General features: G+C 38.4%; 1 protein-coding gene across 2 annotated transcripts; it reads left to right on the top strand.

Moving 5' to 3' along the window:
• Window positions 1-897: 897 nt before the first annotated feature.
• LOC149226717 (uncharacterized) lies at window positions 898-21,215 on the top strand. 2 transcript variants are annotated; one of them, XM_089377572.1, is made up of 3 exons: window positions 898-942; window positions 1,088-1,345; window positions 20,538-21,215. In XM_089377572.1, the coding sequence occupies exons 2-3, from the start codon at window positions 1,146-1,148 to the stop codon at window positions 21,001-21,003; spliced, it is 666 nt and encodes a 221-aa protein (XP_089233698.1). In that variant the 5' UTR covers window positions 898-942; window positions 1,088-1,145; the 3' UTR covers window positions 21,004-21,215. The 2 variants fall into 2 exon arrangements, with proteins under 2 accessions (XP_089233698.1, XP_089233697.1); XM_089377571.1 differs by lacking the exon at window positions 898-942 and having other exon boundaries at window positions 961-1,345.
• Window positions 21,216-23,016: the final 1,801 nt, after the last annotated feature.

Genomic DNA, 23,016 nt, shown 5'->3' on the forward strand with positions numbered 1-23,016 from the left:
GCAAAATGACAATTTTCAAGGAAGTAAATAGGAGAAGTAGGTGCAACTAGGATAGAAGGTTTGGCCATAGTGTTGGACAGTTGCTTAGGCAAGAAAAATTATCATGGACAAAAACTAGGCAAACATGCCCTCCTTGGCAATAAATGATTTTTTATGACTATGAGAAATCTCAAAATGTTTTAGAATTTACACCTGAGCATTTAAGAAAATTAGAGATGTTGAAGGAATAAGAACAAAAATATCAAAAAATAAAATCAGAGATGTAATGGTATAACTTTAGGCTTTCCAAGAATAATTTTGTGCATCCTCCTAGGCTCACATGCAATTATAAATATAGTGAATTGAATTGCAATGTATGACCTACCCTCTTGACACTAAAAACAAGGCACATAGTTGATTTAAGAATATCATTTAGAAATATCTCCATGCTTAAAGGAACATCACACAGTAATGAATGCATTTCTTCTTGAAGAATTTGCAGCCTCTTGTTCTAAACTCCTCGAAATATAGAGATGAATCTATCGTAAAGGTTTTCCTTGTTAAACAATGAACATTTGAATACTCTCACTCTTCAATTGAGGATTTTGATTGCAATGAATATGTTGATTTTTGTTGTCATGCTTATCTTGTTCTCTATCCCCGAGTAATGCTATTGTAAACTTTTCGCTGTTGGAAGACAACCTGTTGCCATGTTTATCCTTTGTATTATCCAACCATGAACTTAATATATTCCCTTTTAAGGTGATTCTCTACCATTACTATTGTTTTGAGACATTTATATTAGTATAACCTTTTTTTTAAAATTTAATAGTAAATATATAAAAACTCAATTTCTAATTGTAATATATTTCTTCCATTATTGCCTTTTTAATTTCCACACTCCCACTCCACCTCTTGGGAAATTTTTAGTTCCATGTAATGCGATGTCTGACGCATAATAACGTGAGTGACCTGCTTCACGCTTTGTGAATCCATCTCCTTGAATTTCGTTCACAAAATAATTTACACAAGTAATGCATTTGAATTGAATGGTAGAGATTGACTTTCAAAAACAACATCCTACCCGATTTCTGTTTTAAATTGCCAGCTGTATCAGGCTTAATTTTGTGTGAGAGGAGAGGCAATCCAAAGTGCAGAAAACGAAGATGGGTTTTTGGCATCTGTTCTTCTTTTGGTGTGTTGCAGCCCGAGGCTTAAATGCTTTTGAATTGGAGGAGCCCCAGTATACGGTTGTGCACACAGAGTCTGATTTTGAGATCAGATTTTACAGGGAAATAACTTGGATGTCATCTGCATCGCCACAGGAGGTTTCCTTCGAAAAGGCAACACGCCAAGGCTTCCACAGGTACCTCTACCCACACTTTTGTCTCCTTTCTCTACAAACAATTCAGATACTTTTAGGAATATTAGTTTAATGGCTATTTCAGTTTCTGCTGAAGCTGTTCCTCTGGTAAAATATCTCAAGCTCTGATGCGGTTTTCATATTCATTTTGGAGTCAATTTGTTGGATATTGGAGTATCTGGAATTTGGTTGTTGGGTTTTGGTGGATTTCTTTATTCATTTGAAGTGGGCCTGTTGTCGCATAAAGTGTGCATTGTCGCGGTGCTTAGACACTTTATGCGGCAACAGGGTCTATCTCTCAAAGTAGAATAGGAAAGATAAGATTCGAGGTTTTGAGAGCTACTTAAGGTCGTATGGGTTTCCTTGATGTTATAGTTCTTTGTTTACATTTACTAGCTTCCCTTTCTATTAGGTTGCCTTGACTGGCCTAGATTTCTTGCCCAATGGGGCTTCTGAGAGGCCATAATAGCTCATGAGTGCCTGAAATTATCGCCTCAAATGTTAATTTTTTTCTGTTGCATGTTGGTCCTGTTGTCTCCACTGAGTACGGAGAAAACCCTCAGTATGGTAACACCAAAACAACCCTGAAGTTTGTTCCGAAGGTGTATCCCAGTGGATATTTCAGTTTCTGAACATAAGTTTATTTATTATGGATATGCACAACACACTGCTCGGCTACTTCGTAGGTCACATTTTTCTAGAGGACGGGATCAAGGATTGGATGAAGAAAGGTGTGGGAACCTCACGGTTGGGACTTACAATTGCCAGAGCACTCGGAGCTTGACCAAAGTCTTTTGCTGGTTTCATTTTCCTAATAAAGTTACATGTAATGAAATGTTGTTGCAGTCCATGTATTGGTAGGAATACCTTTAGTTTTCTTTTGTCGCTGGTTTTAGGGCTTCTCTTCTGAACAGAGTGTTGAACTTTGCTGTCCAGTGTGGATGAAATTCCCAAGCCAACCCATGCATCTTCTGCCATTTCTTGAGCATATTTCCTAGCCACTTTGTGGCTTTATTTTTCATAAGCCTAAGAGTGAGTGTTCTAACTTTCAATCATTGCCCTCAAACAGATTTTCCGTAAGACGGAATGTCCCAAGACCTTGAGGGATATGTCTTGATTAGAGTCGGCAATAAGATGTTCAGGCAATCTTTTAGATACATTAATATGCCAAATTCATGTTTTAGATGCCAGGGCCATGACTACAAAATCAGGGTTCGCATCTCATGGCCAAACCTAAACCCCTGTAGCCCCGAGATTGTTCCATAAATCTAAACCCCTGTAGCCCCAAGATTGTTCTATAAACAAATGACTTGCCCACGCGTCTCATGAACACAGATCCTTGTGCAAAAATAAACTTGGTATTCTGCAATTAAAACAATCAACTGTTCATGTAATTCAGAGTTATGCTGAGACCATGCTTCTCTTCAGGCTACCCTCCAGCGGGCATGAATAAATTCTGTTTCCAGACTTGGTTCAATGCTTGGCTGCTTTGATTATGGTGCCAATGCCAATTTCCCAGTTATGGGGAACAACTCCAAGGCTGTGATGCCTACTCTGTCTTGACAATTCTGTGCCCAAAAGGAACAATATACTGTGCTACAATGCCAAATACATACTGCAAGCTACAACTCTATTAACATCGAAAGGTCAAACAGTGTAAAGAATGAATCAAACTCTGTTGTTTTAACAATAAGCAAAGAATTATTCAAACTCTGTTGTGTTAACGATAAGCGACGCGCTATGTGGCTTAAATGTGCAATCACAGCACTTAAACCGATTGTACGTCTGCCCACTCATACATGTGCCTTTGGGGAATTTAAACATCTATTTATTAAAATATTAAAGCCCAGCCTTTCGTTCTACCCATTGCCCATTAATTAAAACCAACGATCGCAACAATGATAGGCTGTGGGGGTCAACTGGGCATTCACATCAACCGATAATTTGATCAATGGGTTAATGAACCATAGGTAAAACTATGCATGGCCAGGGCTTATTCGATACCCATTCTTGTACAGGTTCACAGCATAATAGTAAGTTTTTGAGTACGGATATTGATGCTAATATGATTTGGTACAGAAAAAAAATGAAAACATCTAGTACAGCTAAAATTTTAATGTAATATTCATTTTTCATAAGGAATTTGAAATATATCTTAAATTTGAAACATATATTCATATGACAATCTGACACACACACATATGATGTGATCATCTTCATTCCTTCACTATTGTTGTGATAATTATTCATGTTAAAAAACAGAGTTTAACATAGGTATTTGACATAAAAGCACAAATGAAATAGATCTTAGATCTTAGAGAGACAAATTTAAATCAGAAGTTAAATAAATAAATCAGAATTCGTAACTTCGAAAGATTGGCTGCCACTACTACACCAGATACAACTATTTCGTAAATGCCATGAACTGGCCAGTTACAACTTACAACACGTCTTCAGAGACTTGAACCCATGCAGCTGGGAAACAGATTGTTCGCCAAATCACCCACGCAGCTGGGGAAACAGATTGTTCACCAAATCACTCGAGCTAAGATCCTTTGACTTCTTTCCACAACTTTCTACTGGGAAATATATGAAGCAAAAACTGTCTCTGAATGCCTTTTCGCTTGCAAAAGTCAACGGACTTATTAGAGCTGAATTTACCTCCATTCTCAGTGCAAAGGGCCTTAAAACAAATTCCTTCTCGACACCTACATTTAAGACTTTGAACTCATAAAAAATATAATATTTCTCTTTAATAAAATAAAGCACGATCTTTCCCAGGGGGCAGCTCAATTGGTGATCAAAGTAAGGTAAAATCTGTGAAAACTGAGAGACCCAAGGTTCAAATCCCCCCGGTTGTGACCCGGTTTACGGAGAGGACAGGCTGTAGATCTCCAAAGGTTTACTAGTAGATATGTGTCAGGTGGGCTGCTGGGTTTCTCTGGGATACCAAAAAAATAAAAATAAAAAATAAATAAATAAAATAAAGCACAATCTTCTGCATATTGCATTTACAAGAAACGTAAAATGCCTTGCACTGGCCACTAATACGTTCCTCAGAGGACTGTAGATAACACCGTGGACAAGTTTTAAAATACATTTGGCTCTTCAAACCTTTCCTTAATCAAAATTTAAATAGATACCATTTGCTTGCTATACATGCGTTGCCAGCCTCTCCCTTCTTCTCACAGAGATCTGGTATTTCAACTATCAATATAGTATTATACCTTTCATCAGTAAGGAAAGATACTAAAAATTCAATTGCCTGTATTTTTGATGCCATAAATTGTTGTTGTTTCTATTCCTGCCACTAGTCATCAAGGCATGCGATTCTGCTACTTCATCAACCACAAGCCTGTACAACTCTTTTTATTTTATATGTGATGCAATATTCTTAGAACTTCTATTATCAATTAGGAAGCATCTTTCTCTAGAAATATCACATCTACAAATTGATTATGCTTTATATTTTCAGTAACTGAAAGCAGAGTTACTTCAACTAGGAATGCAATCCACATTCTTAAACATGAGGATCCTAAGTCTCAACTTAATATAGACGTTGCCACACCCTTCTAGAAAGTACTCCCTCCCATTGCAAAATCACCATTTCCTACTTGGTTTTGTCTTCCACAAACTCAACAAACCAGTCAATATTTTTCCTACTTGGTTTTGTCTTCCACATACTCAACAAACCAGTCAGTTTTGGCAGTTATATGCTTCGAAGTGCTGGAATTAAAGTACCAATCCTTTGATTTAATTCCCACTTGAGATGCCATAAAAGCATAAAACTCTTCTTCTTTATGTTTTGCAACATCAGCTTGCTTCTTTGCCCACTATGCATTGGCTGTCTCGCTCATCCCGCAACCTTTTCCTACATAGTTTTTTTTATATGACCAAATTTTCCACAATAATAGCACTTCACTCTTTTGCTGATTTCCCTGAACCGGAAGGTTTGTGGTTGTTGCTTTTATTTTCCCTCTTGCTTCTACTTCCCTTTTCCCTTAATCTTTGCTGCAAAGGCATTGCCTAGTGCTCCACTATTGGTTCTAAATTGTTTTTGTTATTGTTCTTTTGCAAATTTCACAAATGTCATGTCAATAGATTCCAAAGTGAGAATCAAGGTTTCAACAAATTTGTCAAAAAAGGGTGGCAAGCAGACTGCTCTAAACAATGTTGCAAATATGGGTCGGGAATATAACATCGAGGATCCAGAACGAAACGTATTTCAAATATTGGAAAATATCAGCAAAGCATAGACTTGGACCTGAAAAACAACAACTTGGATAAATCAGGAAAACTGAAGATATTTTTGCAACATGGATCTTCCTCATCTACTATTCCTATTGCAAGCAGTTGATCCCATACATCTTTCGATTTCAGCAAGTTTTTTGAAATTGAATTATCCTCCATCTTCATCAAAAGCAACAAAATTTTAAGTTAAAATCCCTACTTTTATCTCGAGTGTCATGTGGTTCCCACAATCTCAACCAAACTTTAAAGGCATCCTCTGCATATTGATGCACTTATAGGAACATATCACCAGCCATAAACAACTTTATCAATATCACTGCTTCTTAGTTCTTTGTTATTGGAATCAAATTTTCTCCACTGATCTTCATCATTAGGATCTCTCTGGTCCTTGTAAGTGACCGCCTCTCACAATCTCCTGTATTGGAACTTGGAAGATGTCAATCATACGTTCCTTTTAGACTTTAAAGTTGTGACTGTTGAACTTCTAAATTGAATCCAACAGTAGGTTCGAAAGACTCGCTGTCCTTTCAATGGAAAAACACCAAGTACCAATGGAATAATCAAGCTAACCTCAAAAAATCTCAAAAATACCTCCAAAAATTATTGTGTGCTTATACTTGATAGTATCACCAGACACCTCGACACTGCTCTGGCATCAATCTAACACCACCGTCTTCTGAACAGAAAACAAATTTTCATTTTTTTGTCTAGGAAAAATTTAGTTCAAGATTCTGAAAAGTCGTGAGCAAAAAAATCGATTTACTGCCCATGTTGAACATGTCTATTTCTGCACATGTTAGTGCGCTACTGCTGTAGACATCAACAAATAATTACACGGGATTTTGCTAGCATCAACCTAGAAAGTCATGCCCATTTTATGCACTGCCTGCTTTGAGATTCATGCCCACATGTCAGTATGACTCAGTCCTCAAATTCTGTGTATTGTGCTTGGTTTTTTTGGGCTTTGTCTACCAAGGCCACAATTTTGCCCGGAAGGCTATTTTTCACTGGATTCCGACATTTTTTTTCAAAAAATCCAACCATAGCGGTGTTCGAATTGTTCTTATGATGGTGAAAATGGATCCAGCACCATCAAAAACTCCTGGGGCACCCAAAGTCCTGAGGCTTGATAGCTGCAACCCAGATTTCCCGAAATTTCTGCTGGGTTTTGTCAAAGTCGTGCCAGAATTTCCACTATTTTCTGGGCAAAAATGTGGCCTCGGTAAACTACTCTGTTTTTTTGTGCTATCTCTTTGATTTATGTGTGCTATCCTCAGATTCTGTGCACTGTCTCTTAGAATTTTGTGTATTGTGCTTGAGTTCTGCGCATTGTCATTGAATTCTGTGTGCTGTCATTTTGTAATGAGGTTTGAACTTTGTATACAGAAATGAAGGCGCAGATTAAGATGGCAGTTTGTGGAAACAAAGGAGATATATCAAAATGAATGTTCACTGCTTCGAGATTAAAAACCATCCTGAACCTGTAGAGAGTTGATATTCTCTCAACAATGAATCACATAAGTTGATTGAAATTTTGAGTGTTACAAGGAATTCCTTGACATTACATAAGTTGATTAAAATTTTGACAAGGTTACAAGGCAGTCTTTGACAACTATACATGACTTAATGAACAATGGTAAGTTGCTGTGTAGCACGTTGGGATAGATTGGTTCAGAATAGCTCAACAAGGGCCAGGCTGGATGGGAATGAATAAATAAATAAAATTCTCTATCCTGAGGTAGACATGGGAAACTGTTAAGGTTTCTACATGACATGAATTTTACTAAGGTTATGTTGAAAATAGTAGCAAGAAAGGTCCTTCTTTGATTTTTGCCTTAGTCAAAGAGACCAAGAAGCAGTTTTCCTTAGCATGCTCGAGTTCCTAAAAGTTAGGGCGAGTTCCTAAAATTTAGGACGAATTCCTGAAAGTCAGGGAGAGTTCTTATAAATTAGGACGAGTTATGACGCAGTTTGACTTAAGTGCAGGAGTTGGAGTCTCTGTTCGTTTGTCTGCTAGTGCGAGTTATCTTTTGGAAAATGACAAGTGCGAGCTTCAGTTTCTAATTGAGGCAGGACGAGTTACATGAGTCAGTTAGATTCAGTTAACTTAGCAATCACAAGTCCGAGTTCCCAAAATAAACTTGCCAGATTTAGCTGATGCGAATTGCTTATGAGGATGAAGGCACATAATTGATTCATTGTTTTGTGAGCACGATTTGGTGAGACAAAGCAATAGTGAGCACAGGTTTGAATGTGTGTGAGCCTATGAGTGGAAGAGTGTGCAAGAAGAGCTTGTGCACAGATTGGTAGAGGCCATTTTTCCCTTGGGAATTGCACAAGCAATTAGGAAGTATTTCCCAGTTAAATGGGGGCAACCTATGTGCATAAATTGAGGGAAGTATATCATGGGTCGTGTAGGTGTTTCAAGCTTAGGACAAGCAGAGAAAACCAGATGGGTTTCCAGTGAAACAAAGTTGTATTGTAAGAGATCTGTTGCTCATTCTCTATCATTAAAATTCTCAATCAAGCAGAGGGTTTTCCCAATTGGGTTCCCTATAAATTTTTGTGTCTTGATTATTGAGTGACTGTGTTTATTTCTGTTCTTATTCCGTTGCAAATAAGTAGAGAAAATCTGTGTCCTAATGAAAAGAAACTAGCTTTCAGATTGTTCAATTAGAGCAGTGGCAAATTTTTATGGATTTTCTACATAGTATCAGAGCAGCAAATAGAATCGAACAACACACAAATTTCTGATTTGAGAGATGGCCACAACAGGGTTGAGAGATCAGGATAGACTTGATGGCGCCTCGAACTTTGGTGTTTGGAAAGTCTAGATGTCATTCTTGTTGGATGAATTTGGACTGAAGGATTATGTAGAGAAAGGTGTTGCAGAACCTTCAGATCCAAACCAGTTACAATAGTTCCAAAGGGAGATGGCCAAATCCAAGAGGATGGTCCTAGATGGACTTTGGGATCATATAGTTCCGCATGTTTCTGTTAAGGATACTGCAAAAGAAATGTGGGATGTCGTTGTGAAGTTATACTAGGATCCATCTGAGAATCGTAAGATGATTCTCAAGGAGAAGCTGAGGGTGACCGCGATGCAAAAGGATGAGAATGTAACTTCCTATCTCACTAGAGTTTAGAATTGTCGTGATGAGCTAGGAGTTGTAGGAGAGAAACCAAAGGACAATGAACTGGTGTGAGTTGCTGTAAACGAGTTTACCAAAGAGTCGGCTATTTTCGTTCAAGGGATTACTGGACGAGATAAACTGCCAGATTGGGAATGACTATGGAGTGATTTCACAAAGGAGGAGATCAAACTCAGTCTTGTTGAGAGCAGTAGTGGCAAGGGGTTGAAGGTTGGGAAGGAAGAGGGGAATTTTGCTCTTGCAAGTAAGGGGTAGGGCAAGAAGGGCCAAGGAGAGGCCAAGTCTAGTCAAAAGGGAAAGAAGAAGGATCTAGGCAAGATCGAGTGCTTCCATTGCCATGAGTTTGGGCACTATGTTACTAAGTGTCCAAATTGGAAGAAGGAGGAGTCCAGTGAGGATCATGTTGTTGCATCAACGGAGGTACATGCATTTTTTTGCCTAGTTCGAGAAATATTTCTCATTGATTGCTTGCATGGCAAGCTCAACAAGTAACAATATATGGTATATTGATCCAGGAGCATCCTTCCACATGATCGGAAACAAGAAATATTTCAGCCACCTGAAGGAGAAGGACATGCAGTTTCAGATTGAGCTAGGAGATGATGGTCAGTATGTAACTAGAGGAGTTGGTACTATTAGTTTTCAGAGGGAGTCAGGTAATCCTCTTCATCTCACAGATGTTCTCTATGTTCCAGGATTGAGGCAAAATCTTGTTTTGGTAGCTACCTGATGAGCCTCATAAATGAGTAATTATATGGGCTCATTTTACCTCCTAACTTAGTCAAATCAACCATTCTCTTAGTTTATTGTATGATTTTCTGATTATATTTATGCTTATAGAGTGAGTTGAGTTAGTTATTGTGCCATGTGGTCTAACATGTATTTAATGCAGATTATTGATGAGTTTTGAGGTCAAAGTCAAGGATCCAGTGGACAAATGGCAGCAATAACTCGAAGTGGACAAAGGAGAGGACTTATAGGAGGGAATCCCCCTCATTCATTACTCCTCACTTCGAATTCCCCTTCATTCAGCTTGGAGTATAAGCAGCCAAATCTTGCACTAGAAGGTAGCGGAGCAAGTGGAGGATGATTTATGATTATCTCGAGTTTTGGGAGCCAAGCCTCCCTTATTTTAAGGAAGTTGTTGGTAGCTTCATTTGTATAAGTAGAAAGCCCTAGGGCCTCACTAGGGTCGGATTTTTGTTGGATTTTTGCTTATGTAAACCCTGCTCAACTTCGAGCTTATTATTTTGTGGCAGTTTCATGTAATCTTGCTATTGTTTTGGAAATAAAGATGGAATCCTTTTTGAGTTAGCACTGAGTTACCTCAGAGGGCTGAAGCTCTTGGGTTAGGGCCCAATTCAAGCAGCCAAGCTCCTCTTTATTTGTATTTGTATGTTTTATTTCTGTTTGTAGATTAGGTTGTTGTTAGATGTATTTCTTTTATGGTTAAGAATAGGTTGCTTTTGATGATTCAGTAGTTTGCTTCCATTTATGCTTTTTGTAGCAGGTTAAGCAGTGATAAAGAAAAGATTCAAAAGGCTAGCAACAATGCCTTGGCCTCTCTTCCTCCCTTTGGGACCATGATTTGAGGCAAAGACCCTCTTGCTGCCCCAAAAACACAGATTTTCTTCATTCATAGGACTTCTAGTGTTTGCAGCTTTTGTAGTAGGTTAATAGTCTAGTTTTGTTTTGCTTTAGATTTTCTTCATCATGCTTTCCTTTTTTGCAACATTCCTCAGCGTTTACTTTCATAGATCATAGTATAGACTAGTTTGGTGCAAAACTCTGTTTTTCTAGATGCACTCTTTTCATTGCTTGTTTGATCTTATTGGTTGATTGTTAGTTCCTTTGCAGCAGATCTCTTCTAGCAGCAAGCCAGCCTATCAGCCATCCCATCCTCTATCTGATCCATGCCCTACAGGTCGTCCAAGTCTCACCTGAATTCTGCCTTAGTTTCCTGCATTTTCCATAGAACTTCTTCTTCTCTCTTTGAGCAAATCTAATCATCTTTCTCTCTCTTGGTGGTTCATGGTAGACCATAGGCGCCCTAACACCTCATTCCAACCTTCATCCACCTCTTTCACCCACTCTCACACTCTCAAAACTGGTCTCGGCCCCCTCTTGTAGGCCTCCTATAGAATGCTGTTTTTCCTCCTGTAGATTTCTTGTGTCCTCCTGTAGACTTTCTTGTACGCTTCCTTTTGAAGGCTGACTGTGGGAAAAGCCTCCAGAAGGCCACCTGAGACCTCCTAGGACCCATCCACACCATCCTACACCCTTTCAAGTCCCAAAACCGCCCTTCATCACCACCTATTCGCTGCCACATTCACACACAATAAATTACATGCATGTCAAATTCACATAGAAATACATAAAAATCCAAAAAGATGTTTTTTACTTATTTACTTCTAGAAATAGCATAGTTAGATGTTGTTTACTTCCTTGAATAGGTAATGGCATTCCTTTCATGGTTTTCATAGCGCTTTCTGCAAAAGTAGAATTAGTTGGTTAATTAGGATTCACTAGTTTTGCTTTACATTTCAGTCTTTTTCCTTTCTGCAGTTAGAATAACATCTATCTTTCTCTCATTTCATCACATATAGAGCTTCTTCTAGAATCCATATAAGTTGGCTTGAGCTCCTAGTGATCTTGCGTCGGCTGACCAAGTGAAAATCTGCAGTAAGAACTAGTACTTGTGAATACAGCACCGATGCTTCCAAGTTTGTTACAAACTACTGGGTTGATAAGAGTAAAGTAGACAGCTTAGGAGTTGCAACATTATTGCTGTAATATTGGTGCTCACCACTACCCTTGAGGACAAGGGATATGTTATCATCTTCAATAGAGGTAAGGTGTACCTCCAACACTTAGCTTATGGATGTAAGAAGCAGATAGGTGTGACGGTGAAGAATCTCTACAAGTTGTAGCTAGAGACAAGTGCAACTTTGAGTAGTAAGGTAGGAGAGCTAAGAGTAGAGAAGTGGTGGTTGAGTGAGAGTAGGATAAAGCTCTCAAGATGGAGCCTCAACCATTATCTCAGTTTGAGCCTAAGTTAGTTGGCAATTGGGCCGAACAATAGGATGATGAGGACCATAGCCCAGGGAGAGTGGAAGGAACCACTTAGTCAGAGACTTATAGTATTAAGAGACTTAAAAGGGTACATGGTACTTATGACTGAAGTGATGGACTCACAGAACATGGTGGGAAAGAACAAGTCTTCTGATCAGGTTTTGCAGAAGAAAGCAGGGAAGTCTTCTAGTTCAGAGAGAGTAGCTGCAACAACAACGGAGAACATGGTAGTGTTAGACACAGAAAAAGGTGGACGAGCTTCTTCTAGAAGCACCTTCCTCGCTAAGAGGGGGTGTTGAAAATAGTAGTAAGAAAGGTCCTTCTTTAACCTTTGCAACTGCTCTAATTGAGCAATCTGAAAGCTAGTTTCTTATTTTCTCTACTTATTTGTAGTGAAATAGGAACACAAATAGACATAGTCACTCAATAATCAAGACACAAAATTTTTTAGGGAACCTAACAGGGAAAAACCTTTGCTTGATTGAGATTTTATTGATAGAAAATGAGCAACAAACCTCTTATAGTACAACTTTGTTTCACTGAAAAACAATCTGGTTTTCACTGCATGTCCTAAGCTTGAAATTGAAATTGTATTTTTCCCTCCTTGAATTGCAACTGACCCATAATACTTATTGATCATAATAATGTGAGCTAGGGAATTTCTCACTAGCTGCCAAATTTAATAGGAGTTAGGTAATCCTCTTCATCTCAGAGATGTTCTCTATGTTCCAGGATTGAGGTAAAATCTTATTTTGGTAGCTACTACCCTAGAGGACAAGGGATATTATATCATTTTCAGCAGAGGCAAGGCGTACCTCCAACACTTAGCTTTTGGATGTAAGAAGCAAACAGGTGTGAGGGTGAAGAATCTCTACAAGTTGCAGGTAGAGACAGATGCAACTTTGAGAAACAAGGCAGGGAGAACTCAGAGTAGAGAAGTGGTGGTTGAGTGACATCAGGATAGACCTCTCAAGAGGAGCCTCAACCAGTATCTCAGTTTGAGTCTAAGCTAATCGACAGTTGGGCCGACTTGTGGGATGATGAGGAGCATAGCCCAGGGCGAGTGGAAGCAACAACTCAATCAATGACTCTCAGTATAGGGAGAGTTCGAGTCAAGTGGGCAGAGGTTTTGGTTAAGGGAGATCAGAAGAGAGTTGAATCTTCCAGTATCACTTCTAGCCAGAGGAAGCAGCCACATAGGTACACAGGGTACATGACACTTATGACTAAAGTGATGGACTTGTAGAACATGGTGGGAAAGAACAAGTCTTTAGATCAGGTTCCGCAGAAGAACGTAGGGAAGTCTTCTAGTTCAGAGGGAGCAACTGCAACAACAAAGAACATGGTAGTGTTGGAGACATATCTAAGTGGACAAGGTTCTTCTAGAAGCACCTTCCTCACTAAGAGGGAGTGTTGAAAATAGTAGCAAGAAAGGTTCTTTGATTTGTGCCTTAATCAAAGGGACCTCAATGATTTTCTCCTTGACATGCTTGAGTTCCCTATAAGTTAGGACAAATTCCTATAAGTTAGGATTCATTCCTAAAAGTTAAGACGAGTTATGAAGCAATTAACAGATGTGCAAAAGTGGAAGGCCGAGTTTATTGTCTTCTAGTGCGAGTTAATTTGGGAAAAGGACTAGTGACTGAATCTCAAGTTCTAGAATTGAGATGAGATGAGTTGAATGAGTTAGTTCAACTCAGTTAACTTATCAATCACAATCAATTTCCTAAGATATAATTTGCTAGATTTAGACATTTGAATTGTTCTAAAAGGAGGAACTGTTGGACACCTAATCCGCTAAGGGTTAAGGTGTGGAAGTTGGACAGTCAAAGGGAGTCCAAGAGATGTTGGGAGATGAATCCAATAGTCTCAAGAATGTATTATAAATATACATCTATGTTAATAGTAAAAGCAATTCACTGTTATATCATTTATGACTGTTTACATTCATGTGCTGCTGACATGGTATTAGAGCAGGTGTTCTCCTGCCCTACTCCAATTTGAGCCACTATTTTCTTGTGGCCTTCTTTTATGTGTTTGTTGCCAGACCTAGGCGTTGTCCAGACTCTTCCAAATTTGCACCGGTTAGTGCGCAGGACCTAAATTTGGCTCTCTTCCCCCACTAAATCCTGGTATGTACGTTGGGTTTCTCTGTGCGTTGATTGAAGCTTGAGGTTTATATGCTAAGCTGTATTGGCATTGATTTGTTGTGTGTTACTCTGCATTGAATTTTATGAAGTTAGTCGTTTCTCTGCTAGTCTCACCTGTAAGAGTTGTCATTACCCTGCTTAACATTCTCTCAACCAATTCTACATTTTTGTCTGTCCTGCAAACTTGTGTTCTGACCGACACCATAATCATCATATCTATCAATACACCTACCTGATGGTATCAAATCGCTTGCAAACGGATCCACGTTGTGGCAATTTTGTAAAAGATTGCTTATACAGATCCATGTTGTGGCAGTTATATATTGAATACATTGGATCCTTACCTAAATTCTTACGTTGAGGGAATTCTGCTAATGTCATTGCATTAGCTACTCTGGTATGTAGAGATATCAATTCAATTCCATGAAGAATGTGTATGGTGAGCAATAATCGTGGTAAATCGAAACTATAGCGACAACAAAACTTGACAATCCCTGTTGTAACATCTCTGTGCCTACTCCTCACCAACAACCTTTCCATTCAGTTCTTAGTGTCTGTCTCGTTGAATTTCTCTACGGTTTCTAGCGTCGACACTAGTAGGCTTTGTTCAGAACTGTAGGAGCGAATCTTTACGAGTGCTGGTGGATTAATTTGAAATCAAGAACTTCAAATTCCTTTGGTGTTCTGTGACCCATGTGCACACAGTCCCTTGGATGATTCTTGATGAAGGAATTATTCATAATTGCCTTGATCATGGCTCCTCTTCTGCCTCTCCAAAGGAAAGGCCATGGAACACAATGAGATGTTGTCATCTGTTGTGTAGTTAGTCCTGGAAATATATCTCCTATTGAAATCAGTACTGCAGCAAAAAAAACAAGAAGCTTATCTCCATTTGTCCAAGCTAGGTTATTACAGTAAGACATAAAAGTCCTTCTGAGTTCTTCATCGTCTACCATGACCATGGAGCGAAGCGGAATCTAGGATAATGGAGAGGATGACAATTACTGCTGAGCTCAGATGAAAAAATAAAATTGCATCGCTCATCCTAACGGAAGCGTTGTATTTGCATATATTTAAGTGCGCTTGGGCTGCTTGGCATATCCAACGCCGTGTAGCAGACGATTTGGAAGGTGGCTTGGTTCGTGCCCCCATTGTTGGCTCTAATACTCTTTTGTTTGTCCTTTAAGCTTGAGACAAACATTGACTTTTTGTTGAAGAAAGCAGAAAGGACACTACTAATCTCAAAACTAAATATAAGAAAGAGGTGTGATAGGAAAAGCTTTGAATATTAGTGGGTGATGTCTCTAAAATAGAAATGGCACTAATGACCGTCTCAAAAGTTTGGTTTAAAAAAATGCAAGATTTTATACCACAATTTTGTTGAACTAAACAAAAAATATTTTGGTGCTGCTATAATGAATTCAGCAGAAAGACATACAACCAACAACAATTTAAAAAATAGAGCTAGAGCTGGCCACGGAGAGGGATTCAACCTTCTGACAATTATACAGGAGCTAAGCCATCAAGAACTAGACACATTGTTTGCATTTTCCATAAGCATCCACTGTTGCACGAATTATTGAATTTCAAAGCATTGAGAAAAGGCAGAGATCGAGGGTTAAATAAAGTTGTATAGAAATATCTTTATGCAGAGATGTGATAGACGAAAGGAGTGTGTCCGGAAGCTAATATTTCTCTTGAATGGGCAGTGTATATCAACATGCTTGCTTACAACACTTCAGGCAACGACTTGGGCCACAATGCATCTTATTCTTGCACATAAGAGTTTCGACCATGTGTCTGGATATTACAAAATGCCAAAGAACTAGACCACTAAAGATGTCGATTTGAACTCCAAAGGAAGTCTTCTTGTCATTTGAGTTAAGTGCGTGAACACACACCCCAATAGGAACCTCCAATTTAACACACAGTCCAGACTTCTACCAATGTATATATATGCGCATTTTTTTAACGCTCCCATTCAATACCAATGCGTGCCCATCATATTTTCTTGGTGTCCATTCTGCTTTCTTCAACAAAATGTCAATGTTTGTCTCAAGCTTAAAGGGAAAACAAAACGGTATTAGAGCCAACAATGGGGCGAACCAAGCCGCCTTCCAAATCGTTTGCTACATGGTGTGGGATATGCCAAGCAGCCCAAGCGCACTTAAAAATATGCAAATACAACACTTCTGTTAGGTTGAGCGACTGCAACACCATTGCCTTTGGCACCTCGAATTTTATTTTTTCATCCGAGCCCAGCAGTCATTGTCATCCTTTGCATTATCCTAGATTCCACTCTGCTCCATGGTCATGGTAGACGATGAAGAACTCAGAATGACTTTTGTGTCTCTCTGGCTACAACTCTGAGTTAGGCAACAGGTGCAGGTTGTGGCTCAGGCTCGCTTGATGTGGCTTTGAAGCTTGTATATGACCTTGACTTATTAACTAGCAGTGAGGGAAGTATTAACTGTGGTATTAACTAGCATATGGACAACGTATGGGAGGAGGCAATAGGGCATGTAACAGTGACCACCATTCAACGTAATAGCAGAGTAGGAACAACGTATATAAATAATTGTTTATATATACTAACACTCCAACACTCCAGCATATTCACAACACAGACACAGTCATTAAATATTGACATACCATTCACACAGGAGAGCTTTAATGCACCTTTGTTCCACGCTTACCACACCACAAATCCTCCAAGCAACACCCTCATGTGTTCAACATCTCCAGGCAACAGGCTATAAATGGGAGCAGAAAACTCGCAGAATACAAGTCTAAAAAAGGGACCTGTGCTCTTGCTAGACTTAATGGAGCATTAGAGCTTTTGAAAACTCTGATACAATCTACTGTTGATAACACAATCCAAATCAGTATGGAAACTCTCTTGGATATTGGAACCTGTTTGCAAAATGCACATGAAAAGATAGAGTTTTTGCAACTTGAATCACAGTTACAGAGATGAATTACAGCAGCATAAGCATCATGATACCCATCAACAACCAACAAGTGGTCAAATCAGTAACATTGAGGTTGACTCCCATCATGTGCCCATTTTAGGAGCAAATTTGCATGCAGATGCAGAAATTCAGCCTGCACTTCCCAAACCCATCATTAGACCTTGGGAAAAAGTTGTTAGCAATAAGCAAAGAACAGGTCTTGGATATGACAAGGATGTGTCCTTTCATATTCCGGACTACTCCAAGGCCATCAAATTTCTGAGTGCTAGGTTTCTTCATGGCAGTTCACCTTCAACTGTTCTAGATTCTGCTCCTCTTCCACAACAACAACAACAAAATGTTATATGCCAACATTATGACCGAGTTGGCCATATGAAAGATCACTGTTTTGATCTTCATCCTTGCAAGCATTGTGGTCAGTGTACTCATTCTTCACACAGATGCTTTAAAAACAAGCCTCCTGCAAGAACAAAGATTCATTTTGGATGGATCGCTTCTTGGCAATGGGCTTTAACAACCAAGAAGATATTTCGCTCATACAACAGGATTTGTTCTCGAATATTGAAAAGTCTTGTAGTGCAGATCTCTTCATCTTCTCACCTTGTATCTGACAGGGGGGAAGTCAAGGTCATATACAAGCTTCAAAGCCACATCAAGCGAGCCTGAGCCACAACCTGAACCCGCTGCCTAATTCAGAGTTGTAGCCAGAGAGACACAAAAGTGCAAGTGAGCCTGAGCCACAAACTACTATACCAGATTCAAAGTTGTAGCCAGAGGCAAAGATGCCCTTGAGTATGCCTTTGGTTGGTGGTCAACTTTAAACCATCTATGCGGGGTTGAGACCTCCTCTTTAGGTTGAGCTTCTCCCTCTTCAAATAATTGGGGACACTTCCTCTAGCAAAAGACTTTAGCTTCTTGCTAGTTTTGGAAGAGTTTCGGGAACTGCACTATAAGCGTTCTAGTGTTGGTGGTTATCCTTAAACCACCCCTTTATACCACCATTTCAGAAAGCACATTCAGCCTAGTGCTGCCATGCATATTTGCACATTTTGTATTACAGCTCTCTTCTTGGACTCACACATACCCCTTCAGATAAAGGGGGGGAATGTTGGACGCCTAATCCGCTAAGGGTTAAGGTGTGGAAGTTGGACAGCCAAAGGGAGTCCAAGAGACATTGGAAGATGAATCCGACAGTCACAAGAATGTATTATACATATACATCTATGTTAATAGTAAAAGCAATTCATTGTTATATCATTTATGACTGTTTACATTCATGTGCTCTTGAGTCCTGACAAGAACGAAGGCACAATTTTAATCATTCTTGAGCACAACTTTATGAGCTTGTGCGAGTATTGAAGGAATAATTGAGCTGGGAATGCGCTTGAAAATAGGGGCTAATTCCTAAGAAATAGGAGCAGCGCTTGCGCTAGGAGATAAGGGCTTATTTCCTAGGATTTGTGCAAGGATTTTGGAGTTCATCCAGACAAGGCAAGAAGGTATAGGGATCAGGGGTCTTGCAGATTGTTTCAAACCTAGTCAGGCAGGGAGACACCAGATTGGTTTCTCTTGAAACAAGATTATTTTTGTAAGAGATCTATTTCTCATTTTTCTTCAATAAGATTCTCAATCAAGCAGAGGGTTTTCCCAGTTGGGTTCCCTTGAAAAATGTGTTTTGCTACTGTGTGACTGATTTAATTCTGTTCTATTCTGCTGCAATTAGTAGAGAAATTCTGTCTCTTTATGAAAAAAATTAGTTTCAGATTGTTTGTATCAGCAGTTGCAAAATTTCATGGATTTTCTACAGGGTATCTAAATTGTTTTTATTTTTAATAATTTCTAAAGCATTTCATGAGGTCTTTTAATTTTTTTTATTAAAGAAACTGTAATTTCATTCGTTAAAAGCTAATTTATTAAAGATATATCATTTTGTCTGCCTATGGGAAGTGACCTTAGTTGGGCTGCGATCCAATTTAACAGATCTAATCTGTAGCAAGTGCTAGCAAGCTTTCTCGGACCAGTTAGATTGTAGTTTCAGAAAAAGAAGTATCCTGATTGGATTTCATGATCAGAAAATATGGTTGAATGCACAAGACCTGAGGACGAGGCTACTGCACATTGGTTTCAATACTACACCTTCTGTCGATGCCTGGCTTGTTTTCATAATCAAATGACTAGATTTGTACAAAAGCTTTCGATACAGCTTTTCCAATAACATGAATAAGCTACATGTTATACTTTTCTTACTTTCCAACTTTATTATTTACATGATAAATTTAAACATTTTTGTTCAAGTTTTCCGATGTCTTTTCAAGATATAGTTCAAGCTTATTTGGCTAGGGAAGTGGGAAAAGCTATACTAGACAATCTCATGTCTCAAAATTTTGTTAAAATGTATAAATTATTCATTTTTAGAACACATTTATTGTGTCTCCAACCTATATATCAATGTTCTTTAAGGTTCTCAAATCTTGTTAGCGTGATTGGTTTCAAAGTCCCTTGTTCTGTAAGGAATTCCATGTTTGGAACTCCGCGGTAGCTGGAGGAGATATCTAAATTCCAGCCATGTTAACGGTTGGTGTGGCCCAGGTTGGGTGTGATCCCCAGGTGATATTGACAACTTAGATGCCTCCTGCGTCATGGTTTCTTAAACAACAGGTTAGTCCCCCAAATCATGGAGACACTAGCAAACAAAAAAAATGTTTTCTAAGGTTGAATATATGGATATCTTACAGAATAACAAATGCACATCCTTGTCAATTGTGCTTAGCCTGGGCAGTTGGGGAGTGTCTTTCTTCTTTAACTGAAATGGTTATTATCTGTATTAAAAGAAAGCTGCAGTGACACTGTACAGCAAGTTGTATCAAGAGAAAGCTGCAGTGACACTGTACAGCAAGTTAATGCAAAATAAAAAATAGAATCTCTGATATAAGGGTTTCAAAAAAACCCAAAATCTCGAAATGTATGCCAACTATATTTGAGTGGTTGTTACAGTTCTGTCAACATAAGTGAAGAGGAGTGTTATCCTCCCCGCCCAGGATCAATCCCTACAAATAACATGTTTAGCTCTTCATGAGTATATTGTTTTATCAGCCTTGAGTCCTAAAGAGTCTGGGTTACTCTGGTTCTCAGAATGAAGGAAAGTGCCTGGTGGTTTTCTTCTAGATATATATTTAAAAAAACAAAAAGCAAGCACATCCCAAACAATAATAATGCATGCCTAGGATAATGATATTCAGTGGTGACAATAACGTGGTTCACCTGAAATTAATTTCCTACTCTGGCATCAACCAACAGGGAGCTGATTACATAAAATATTGGATAGTCGCCATATATTACAGGGTTGCCAAGTGCTCTGTAGTCCGGGCACAAAGACATTCCTGAAAATTATTATAGGTGAAATTCATTTTAAGCAGTGTAATCCTCACGTGATTGAATTATACCACAACTTGAATCTTTTATGACGCTTGAAACTCATAAATATTGAAGCTTGAAAAATTTCTATTCATTTACCTTCTGTTTTCACAATACCTGAAATATTGGCTGTTTGTAACCAAACTAACAGGGTTCATGTGTTATGGTTGTATGTAATTTCTAGGTTGTTTCAATACATTCAGGGGGCCAATTTGAATTCCTCTCGTATTCCAATGACAGTACCACTTTTAACAAGCATTGTACCTGGAGCTGGGCCATTTGATAGTTCAGGCTATATTGTAAGGTTGTACTTACCCTCAGAGTTTGAGGATTCACCACCACTTCCGCTTCCGGAACTTAAATTGCATGCCGATCGTTGGGGTAGTCATTGCATTGCAGTTCGCAAATTCTCAGGCTTTGCGAAAGATAATAATATAGTAAAAGAAGCAACAAATCTGGCAAACAGTTTAAGAAACTCTCCATGGGCTCATTCATCCTTTGATAGTCAAGAAGATTATGCCTATTCGATTGCACAGTACAACAGCCCTTTCCGAATCATTGGGCGTGTGAATGAAGTTTGGGCAATCATCACAGCGTCTGTCTCAGAGCAGTGTCAACCAAACTTGACTGTGCTGAAGAGTGTGAGTTGAATCCAGTTTCTCAATGTGTACATATTGTAATGACCCTTTGCAAGTACTATTGTGGAATCCATGAAAAAAAAATTCCCTAGCTCTAGAACTTTGCTATAGTAACTTAAAGTTTTAACAATACAAAATATGGGGACCTGTATATACTTGCTGGCTTGTTTGTATAATCTCCAGACTCCTGTTGATCCTTATGCGATATTGTTATTTAGAACCTATCTAAACTAGTACCGAGGGCATATATTTTAAGGTAATATTCATGTCAGGATTATGCCTAATTGTCAAGATTGTGTATGAAGATAGTTTTAGAGAGTGAAAGCTAGTGTGAAGAAATAAAATGTGGTGTATGAAAAGCGATTTCTTTTGTAGCGTTGATGTTATTAGGGTTTTAGGTATTGGCTTATGCTTTTTCTTTTTTTACAACTACATCAGCCAACAATATTTCGAACCTCTTCTTTTCATAGGACAAGGAAAACAGGGAACTAGTCTTCTTTTCTTACAACTACATCAGCCTCCAATATTTCTAACCTCTTCTTTTCATAGGACAAGGACAACAGGGAACTAGTTCAAGTGACTGACAACAACCAATTAAAAGATGGGATAACAAAATGAGGGGAATAATGATAAGTATTAAGTATGAATAATATGGAATTTTACCATCATCAGACCCTCCTATCTGTGCCCCTCCTAGATAGTCAAAGAAAGATCCCAATGAAGGACGGAAAATGATGACCACTGGGGTGAAATAAGGGAGCAAGTACAGAACCAACAACGGTCTATATTAATAATCCAATTTCAATCCGTGAAGCACTTGATTGCAAAAATGGTTAATATTACTTCACTGTGGATGACCCAATATATCAGATGAGGAGGCCAGACCAGTGAATGCACTAATTGATGAATGGGCGAGAGGCATCTGAGACTAGCTATATGTAAATTATAGTAGGACGGCTAGTTGGCAAGTTGCATCATAGAAGAATTATTTCTCCTAAAATTACCCATGTATGTAAATAGGTAAAAAGACCAATCTACTAATGATTTGTCATATATTAAGCCAAAATATGTACTTGACATTTTCATTCTCATGACAAAAGAGGCATTTGGAGTTCTTATGCTCAATAAAATATTTCTTGACTGAATGTTGTCAAACCAAAACCAACCATGTAGATTGTTTGGTGCTAAGGCTCCAAATCTTATATAATTTGAAATTCAGGATGGTTTGATATTTAACCAGTAGTAACCATCTGTCGATTTGTTAGAGTTAAAATTATAAAGCTTATTGGTTTGATTTAAGATTATAGAGCCCATTTAATTTGGAATTCAGTGTGAGGTTGATACTTACCATTGGTAACCATTTGTATTTTTTAAATAGCATGGAACCACTCTCATTCCAATATTTCCACCAAACAAGCAGATTATAAATTATTCTTATGATAATATATGATCTTTGTGTGAAATATAGTTGATTGAAAAAAAAAGAATTTGGACATACGGAGCATTTATGTATTAGAATCTCTGAGTCAAATTCAAAGTTCATGAATGGGTAGCAAAAAGTGAGGGAGATTACTTTTAATTTCATAGGGCATGAAATGTGATGGACAAAACATGAGAACAACATGCATCAGAGAGATTGTGCTTATGATGACAATATATAATCTAATCGAAAGTATGGGTGAGTGAAAAACATAGAATAGAATTCACATGTACGTATTCGAATTTTTGTAATTTGAAGATTCAAGAATTAGGAGCAAAGAATGCACGAGCATACTTTTATTTTTGGGGACATCACATAGGATGGAAAATTAAAATACTAAAAATATAGATCTAAGAGTAATGAAAGCACCACGCATCATGGATAGGATTTGTGGATGTCTCTAGGTTGAATTCTGATTTGATTTATTGGAACGAACAAAGTTCATTCTTCAAGTTAAAACTCCAAAATATTTTGAATATGTCGATCTCCATTGAGGATACAATAATATATATAAAATGAATGAATAACAATGATGTTCAAATGAG

This window comes from Pinus tabuliformis, chromosome J (assembly GCF_031772625.1).
Source record: "Pinus tabuliformis cultivar Carrire ecotype Pingquan chromosome J, CPIR1, whole genome shotgun sequence".
Taxonomy (NCBI): domain Eukaryota; kingdom Viridiplantae; phylum Streptophyta; class Pinopsida; order Pinales; family Pinaceae; genus Pinus; species Pinus tabuliformis.

Bases quoted from the DNA above. Each gene is read 5' to 3' on its own strand.
- LOC149226717 (XM_089377572.1), top strand. From the start codon at position 1,146: ATGGGTTTTTGGCATCTGTTCTTCTTTTGGTGTGTTGCAGCCCGAGGC. The intron at 1,346-20,537 runs GTACCTCTACCC...TGTAATTTCTAG, and splicing joins ACACGCCAAGGCTTCCACAG to GTTGTTTCAATACATTCAGG.